The 8,258-nt window shown below is 39.1% G+C and overlaps 1 protein-coding gene across 2 annotated transcripts; it reads left to right on the top strand.

Moving 5' to 3' along the window:
* The first annotated feature begins 31 nt into the window (after positions 1 to 31).
* atcaya (ATCAY kinesin light chain interacting caytaxin a) lies at positions 32 to 8,258 on the top strand. 2 transcript variants are annotated; one of them, XM_073844032.1, is made up of 13 exons: positions 32 to 173; positions 307 to 415; positions 1,027 to 1,120; positions 2,225 to 2,283; positions 2,371 to 2,607; positions 5,785 to 5,961; positions 6,067 to 6,169; positions 6,707 to 6,838; positions 6,922 to 7,008; positions 7,101 to 7,199; positions 7,290 to 7,325; positions 7,419 to 7,484; positions 7,578 to 8,258. In XM_073844032.1, the coding sequence occupies exons 3-13, from the start codon at positions 1,044 to 1,046 to the stop codon at positions 7,606 to 7,608; spliced, it is 1,104 nt and encodes a 367-aa protein (XP_073700133.1). In that variant the 5' UTR covers positions 32 to 173; positions 307 to 415; positions 1,027 to 1,043; the 3' UTR covers positions 7,609 to 8,258. The 2 variants fall into 2 exon arrangements, with proteins under 2 accessions (XP_073700133.1, XP_073700134.1); XM_073844033.1 differs by lacking the exons at positions 32 to 173; positions 307 to 415; positions 1,027 to 1,120 and adding an exon at positions 1,419 to 1,616.

Here is an 8,258-nt window from a genome sequence, read left to right as displayed (position 1 = left end):
CTTAAAGTGGGATTTCAAAGGCTCTGTTGTTCCAGTGCTCAGAGGATGTGGAAGTGCCTAAATAACAGATGCTCTATTCATCCTGATTCTGGACCACCAGCATTCAGCATTCAAGAGGAGAAGCAATATGACAAAGCATCGCTGATATAAATGATCCTAAAGCATCTTTTCTGGTAGGCTAACGTTTGGATTTAAATAAGAGACTATACATGCCTCTGGAAACATGATGGACTGAATTCAGTGTCAAAGTGCCTGATGTGACCTGGAGAGTGAGCATAGTTTTTTTTTTTCTTTTCTTCTTCACAGTGAACAGAGGAGTCTTGTGTTTCTCCCGGAGCACCTGCATCAACACCTGCATTCGGCTCTGGATGAAGAGGAAAAATAATCAGTTCGTAGGGAATAATCTGATCCTTATGTAAGTACGAGCAGCTCAATAATGTATTGTTAATATTTTGATCTACCAAAGACTAAATTTAAAAAGATTTGCTGAGTTAATAAGCTTTAAAAAGAGTGCATTTATTGAATGAATTAGTGCTTTCAAGCCACACCACCATGAAGCTTCAATGTAATAATGAATTTAATATTTATTTTAGTATCTGTGAGGTACCATTATAATTTTTAGTCATATTTTGAATAATATTTGTATTATATTTTCCATTTTGATATAAAATGTTGTTTCAATTTAGTAACTGTGTTGTGTTTTCCCAATATGTTAATGTAGTATTCAATTATTTTTCAGTTCACAAATGTTTTTTTTTTAATGTAATAATGCAGTTTATGTCTTGTTTGTTTTGTATATGTTACAGTATAAAATAGCCCTAAATCAAAAAGACAATTCAAAGTTGGTAGAACAAAAGGGAATTATCTTCAAAGCGGAGGCCACTTCAGCCAGAGATTAAAAGAGGGATTAAAATGTTTTTTTGTTTTTTTTTCCCATTAATCCGTAGCACACTAAAAATTCCTCTGGTATGCTTTGACTTTTTGGTGATTAAACTCTTCAGGGACGGATTTGACTTTGTTTTTCAGGTCCAGGTTTCTTCAGCATGGGCAGCGTTGACTTTGGCCCGCTGATGGAGATCATAGAGGCTAGAGACGAATGGCTGGACGATGATTTTCCCAGGTAAACGTTTTATTGCATTTCCGGCCTCAAATTTAAACATTTGCTTCCACTGTGGCTTTAAATACATCACATGCATGAAATGTGCAGAAACTGGATATTTGATGCATTTAAATGTTTATATTGATCAATTATTCCAGTTTAAATTGAATGTAAGAAGTTCCAAAAAAAGACAAACAAAGTTTGAGGCTATACTGGCCTTACAGATAGATACAAGCCTTAAAAAAAGGAAAAGAGCAGAGATGGGAGCAGGTGCAGCTCTCTCCTTAAATGGAAAGCAGCCACGTCATGTGACGCAGCGAGCTGCCAACAACACAAGCAGCATCACCAGCAAAATGGAGGCAGGTCAGGCATAGAGGAGCAGCTCCAGCATCACACGACAGCATGATGCTTTTGAAATATTAAACAGCGTCAGGACCATGAGATTTCACGCTAGCGTGGAGTAAGAACTCGCTGAATCAGGAAGCATACCAAAAACCTTGTACGTTTCACACAGCAGGTAAGAGAGAGCAGCTTTGATTGTGCGTTTTCGGTTTGTTTGTTTTCTAAACCATGCTAAATCATCAATTCTATCAAGTTTATGTTAATTAAAATAGGTTTTAGTGCCGCATTATTGTTTAATACCAAACTGAGAGAAATAGAAATTTGCTGAAGCTCCACAGGGAAGCTGTTGTTGTTATGAATAACATGGTGCCAAATTTAAGCTGTGATTCATACATTTGTTTGCATACTGTATGTTAGTATTATGCATTTATGTAGTGATTTGCTTGTCTTTCTCAAGGCTTTTGGTTTGCCATTGTCGTCTAAAATGTGCGTTTCAGGGGGAAACAATGACAACTGCGAGTTAAATAGTCTTTTAGCACAGAAGCAGCAGCTGCGAACCCCAGCGGCTCTGACAACCCCCCTCTATTTATTAGCTGCGTGTGCAGCGGCCCCGAGGGCCTATGCTGCTAATTAGCATATCACAATATGCTCTGGTCTTAAAGAAGCAGTTCACACAAGAATTGCCATTTTGTCATTTCATTGCTCGTTTTCGTTTCGCTCCAAAGATATTACCAGGAATTGGTATTTGCACTTTTAAGTGAGCTGAAATATTGTCTTCACTAGGCCACTTCCTGCGGAGGGTGACATGGACTCTTCCTGTGCCCTGAATGAGGGGAGAACTTGTGAGTGACTTTGCTTCATATGCAAATGTTCATCTTAAATGAGTAATTTGCATTTGTGTAATGCAAAATGTATCTTTATTGGCTCAGCTCCCCCAAACTCTCTCCTGATTGGTGGAGCCGGAGGGGGCGGAGCTCACCGGAAGCGCCGCACGCTGGTGGCCCCGGATATGAACTTGTCGTTGGACCAGAGCGAAGGGTCTTTGCTCTCTGATGACTTCCTGGATACACCTGATGATCTGGATATTAACGTGGATGATATCGAGACGCCTGATGACACAGATTCGCTGGAGTTCATCACCAACGGCAATGATCTGGAATGGGAGGGTAAGTTCTTCATGGCTCTGGAAAGAGAACGTTAGGAAGATAGAAAGATTGGTAGATAAACCACTTGGTTTAGATAGATAGATAGATAGATAGATAGATAGATAGATAGATAGATAGATAGATAGATAGATAGATAGATAGATAGATAGATAGATAGATAGATAGATAGATAGATAGATAGATAGATAGATAGACAGACAGACAGACAGACAGACAGACAGACAGACAGACAGATAGATAGATAGATAGATAGATAGATAGATTAGTAGGTAGACAGAAAGATCGGTAGGTAGGTAGATAAATGGGTAGGTAGGTAGATAACAACTCTTTCTCCAGAACAACAACGGTTGAAGAACATGATAGATAGATAGATAGATAGATAGATAGATAGATAGATAGATAGATAGATAGATAGATAGATAGATAGATAGATAGATTAGTAGGTAGACAGAAAGATCGGTAGGTAGGTAGATAAATGGGTAGGTAGGTAGATAGATGAAAATATTGTTGAGTAGATAGATAGATGGCAGATAGGTAGGTAGATAAATGGGTAGGTAGGTAGGTAGAAAGATGAAAAGGCTGGTGAGTAGATAGATATATGGTAGATAGGTAGATAGATAGATGGGTAGGTAGGTAGATAGATGAAAAGATTGGTGAGTAGATAGATAGATGGCAGATAGGTAGATAGATAGATGGGTAGGTAGGTAGATAGATGAAAAGATTGTTGAGTAGATAGATAGATGGCAGATAGGTAGGTAGATAAATGGGTAGGTAGGTAGAAAGATGAAAAGGCTGGTGAGTAGATAGATATATGGTAGATAGGTAGATAGATAGATGGGTAGGTAGGTAGATAGATGAAAAGATTGGTGAGTAGATAGATAGATGGCAGATAGGTAGATAGATAGATGGGTAGGTAGGTAGATAGATGAAAAGATTGTTGAGTAGATAGATAGATGGCAGATAGGTAGGTAGATAAATGGGTAGGTAGGTAGGTAGAAAGATGAAAAGGCTGGTGAGTAGATAGATATATGGTAGATAGGTAGATAGATAGATGGGTAGGTAGGTAGATAGATGAAAAGATTGGTGAGTAGATAGATAGATGGCAGATAGGTAGGTAGATAGATAGATGGGTAGGTAGGTAGATAGATGAAAAGATTGTTGAGTAGATAGATAGATGGCAGATAGGTAGGTAGATAAATGGGTAGGTAGGTAGAAAGATGAAAAGGCTGGTGAGTAGATAGATATATGGTAGATAGGTAGATAGATAGATGGGTAGGTAGGTAGATAGATGAAAAGATTGGTGAGTAGATAGATAGATGGCAGATAGGTAGATAGATAGATGGGTAGGTAGGTAGGTAGATAGATGAAAAGATTGTTGAGTAGATAGATAGATGGCAGATAGGTAGGTAGATAAATGGGTAGGTAGGTAGAAAGATGAAAAGGCTGGTGAGTAGATAGATATATGGTAGATAGGTAGATAGATAGATGGGTAGGTAGGTAGATAGATGAAAAGATTGGTGAGTAGATAGATAGATGGCAGATAGGTAGATAGATAGATGGGTAGGTAGGTAGATAGATGAAAAGATTGTTGAGTAGATAGATAGATGGCAGATAGGTAGGTAGATAAATGGGTAGGTAGGTAGAAAGATGAAAAGGCTGGTGAGTAGATAGATATATGGTAGATAGGTAGATAGATAGATGGGTAGGTAGGTAGATAGATGAAAAGATTGGTGAGTAGATAGATAGATGGCAGATAGGTAGGTAGATAGATAGATGGGTAGGTAGGTAGATAGATGAAAAGATTGTTGAGTAGATAGATAGATGGCAGATAGGTAGGTAGATAAATGGGTAGGTAGGTAGAAAGATGAAAAGGCTGGTGAGTAGATAGATATATGGTAGATAGGTAGATAGATAGATGGGTAGGTAGGTAGATAGATGAAAAGATTGGTGAGTAGATAGATAGATGGCAGATAGGTAGATAGATAGATGGGTAGGTAGGTAGATAGATGAAAAGATTGTTGAGTAGATAGATAGATGGCAGATAGGTAGGTAGATAAATGGGTAGGTAGGTAGAAAGATGAAAAGGCTGGTGAGTAGATAGATATATGGTAGATAGGTAGATAGATAGATGGGTAGGTAGGTAGATAGATGAAAAGATTGGTGAGTAGATAGATAGATGGCAGATAGGTAGGTAGATAGATAGATGGGTAGGTAGGTAGATAGATGAAAAGATTGTTGAGTAGATAGATAGATGGCAGATAGGTAGGTAGATAAATGGGTAGGTAGGTAGAAAGATGAAAAGGCTGGTGAGTAGATAGATATATGGTAGGTAGATAGATAGATGGGTAGGTAGGTAGATAGATGAAAAGATTGGTGAGTAGATAGATAGATGGCAGATAGGTAGATAGATAGATGTAAAGATCGGTAGGTAGAAAAATGGGTAGGTAGGTAGATAGATGAAAATATTGTTGAGTAGATATATAGATGGTAGATAGATAGATAGATAGATAGATAGATAGATAGATAGATAGATAGATAGATAGATAGATAGATAGATAGATAGATAGATAGATAGATAGATGGGTAGGTAGATAGATAGATGGGTAGGTAGATGGGTAGGTAGATAGATAGATGGGTAGGTAGATAGATAGATGGGTAGGTAGATGCAAAGATCGGTAGGTAGAAAAATGGGTAGGTAGGTAGATAGATGAAAATATTGTTGAGTAGATATATAGATGGTAGATAGATAGATAGATAGATATATAGATAGATAGATAGATAGATAGATAGATAGATAGATAGGTAGATGGGTAGGTAGATGGGTAGGCAGATAGACAGATGCAAAGATCGGTAGGTAGATAAATGGGTAGGTAGGTAGGTAGATAGATGAAAAATTGGTGAGTAGATAGATGGCAGATAGGTAGATAGATAGATGTAAAGATCGGTAGGTAGAAAAATGGGTAGGTAGGTAGATAGATGAAAATATTGTTGAGTAGATAGATAGATAGATAGATAGATAGATAGATAGATAGATAGATAGATAGATAGATAGATAGATAGATAGATAGATAGATGGGTGGGTAGATAGACATATGTAAAGATCGGTAGGTAGATAGATGAAAATATCAGTAGTTAGATACCCTATATCTGTTCCACTCATTCATCCATGGCTTTCAGATGATACACCCGTCGCCTCGGCCAAAGCACCCCCTGCTGACAGTGATGCTGATGGAGAAGGTGTGGACGGGACGGGTGTCAACGGCCGTTTATGGAGGACCGTGATCATCGGCGAACAGGAACATCGCATCGATATGCAGGTCATACGGCCCTATCTGCGCGTCATATCACATGGAGGTACGTCACGCTTCAGAGTCAACCATTTACATGTACTGTATGTTAATGCTGTTTATATAAAATGTCTCCTGCATCCTGACGTCACTTCTTCTCTCTGTTCTTTAGGGTACTATGGCGAAGGCTTGAACGCCATCATTGTCTTCACAGCGTGTTACCTTCCTGACAGCAGCTGCCCAGACTACCATTACCTGATGGAAAACCTCTTTCTGTAAGGAAATTACACTCTTAAAAATAAAGGTTCTTTATTGGCATCGATGGTTCCATGAAGAACCTTGAACATCCATGGTACCTTCCAAAAGCTGAAAAGGTTCTTTATATTCAAAAACGGTTCTAAAATGTTCTTCAAAATGGTTCTTTTAGGAACTGTTCACCTAAAGGTTCTTTGGGGAACCAAAAATGGTTCTTCTAAGGCAGGGGTGGGGAACCTTGATCCTTGAGGGCCGGTGTCCCTGCAGAGTTTAGCTCCAACCCTGAAAAAAAAGATACCAACCTGTATCCTGAAGACCTTGATTAGCTTGTTCAGGTGTGTTTGATTAGGGTTGGAGCTAAACTATGCAGGGACACCGGCCCTCGAGGATCAAGGTTCCCCACCCCTGTTCTATGGCATCACTGCAAAATCACCCTTTTGGAACTTTTATTTTTATGAGTGTAACAGCTAAGCCAGACTGTACAACCTTCATGTTCAGTGTTTTTCCTTTTTGGCTTCCCTTTACACCTTCACGCTGCGTTCACACCTGTTCCTCAGGTATGTGGTGAGCAGTCTGGAGATGCTGGTGGCGGAGGATTACCTGATCATTTACATGAATGGAGGAACACCGCGGAATAAGATGCCCGGCATTAGCTGGCTCAAGAAGTGCTATCAGATGATTGACAGAAGGTATGGAAATAGTCATCACTTTTATGGATTTCATAGATGATTTCAGACATTCTGAGATCAACATCTTTAATCTTCATCAACAGACTGAGGAAAAACCTGAAATCTTTGATCATCACTCATCCATCGTGGTTTATCCGGACAGTCATCGCAATTTCCAAACCCTTCATCAGGTAAACGTCAGATTTTCCAATGAGGTTGAAGGTTTCAGGTTGCAGGTGAAGGTTTTCCGACATGCTCATAAATGATATTTTACACCCTGCAGCGTGAAGTTCATGAATAAGATCCGTTATGTGCACAGTCTGGAAGAGCTGGAAAAGATTGTTCCTATGGATCATATCCAGATCCCAGAGTGTGTCTTACAGTAAGACGATTGCAAACGTACAAACATGTTTTACCTTTTGCAAGCCAAAACTATAAACTGATACTATGAGATCAACTTGTCTTTTTTTAGATTTGAAGAGGAAAGATTGAACGCTAGAAAAGAAAGGTAATCCCCAAACTCCTTTAAATTTGCTTAAATTTGCTAAATTTGGAGACCAAAAACTCCCAAAGCAATATCAAAAAATGTCTCTCTTCGTAGAATGGAGCAGGAACAGAAAGAGCAGGAGCATCACGAACAGCAACATAAGCCAATCAATCCAGAGAGGTGAGCAAACAAACAAAACTTCAATATTCCATGACTGATTCATGTAATGCTTTGGTTTTGCCATATAAAATATTCAAACAACTCTTTCTCCAGAACAACAATGGTTGAAGAACATGGACTCTAAGCTTGGATGTTCTTGTTGCTGATCTCGGACCATATTTAATATTCCCAAATTCTATATTAACACACATATCAGACGACTCGAAACTGGTCTCAGATCAGCAACAAAATGGATGAGAAGGCCAGCTGCTCTCGCTTTCCTCCGCAAAGGCACAATTTTAAAAAAGCATCTCGAAGTCTGCCAACAGATGGCACTACGCACAGAGGAACGTCGCCGTTTTCGGTAGCAGGATGTACCATCGTGCGCTGTAGCCTCTTTGCAGTTATCGCTTTTTTAAATGGGCTGTTTCCTGCTTTCTGACCCTCGAGAATGTCACGTGACCTGCCTTTAATTGACGGGTATGTCTGCTCAGGATTCGATTGGTGGTGCATGTCGATTTTCCAAGCATCTCTGTGCTTCTCTGTGTGTACGCGCCCAAAATCGAATGTAACTTTTTGCTATTTTTGCCAATTATGTTTGCCTGGAATCCTATCTTGGGTGTTTTTCGAATGCTTTAACCCTTTCCGTCTTGTTTAATGACCAGCTTTTGTAAACGATAAGTGCCAGTCATCTCTGAAAACATTCTGACATTAGCTGTACTTTTATGTTGCCTTATGTTTGCTTTGGAAATGGTTCAAAATTAAACATTCTGCTATATGTATGACTACAATGTT

Source organism: Garra rufa, chromosome 7 (genome assembly GCF_049309525.1).
Source record: "Garra rufa chromosome 7, GarRuf1.0, whole genome shotgun sequence".
Classification (NCBI taxonomy): domain Eukaryota; kingdom Metazoa; phylum Chordata; class Actinopteri; order Cypriniformes; family Cyprinidae; genus Garra; species Garra rufa.
Note: the sequence above shows the minus strand (reverse complement) of the source record. Positions and strands in the feature narration are given on the sequence as shown.

Excerpts from the sequence above, each read along its gene's own strand:
- atcaya (XM_073844032.1), top strand. The coding sequence starts at position 1,044 with ATGGGCAGCGTTGACTTTGGCCCGCTGATGGAGATCATAGAGGCTAGA. Across the intron at positions 5,962-6,066 it reads GCGCGTCATATCACATGGAG|GGTACTATGGCGAAGGCTTG; the intron begins GTACGTCACGCT and ends TCTGTTCTTTAG. Across the intron at positions 6,170-6,706 it reads CTGATGGAAAACCTCTTTCT|GTATGTGGTGAGCAGTCTGG; the intron begins GTAAGGAAATTA and ends CCTGTTCCTCAG.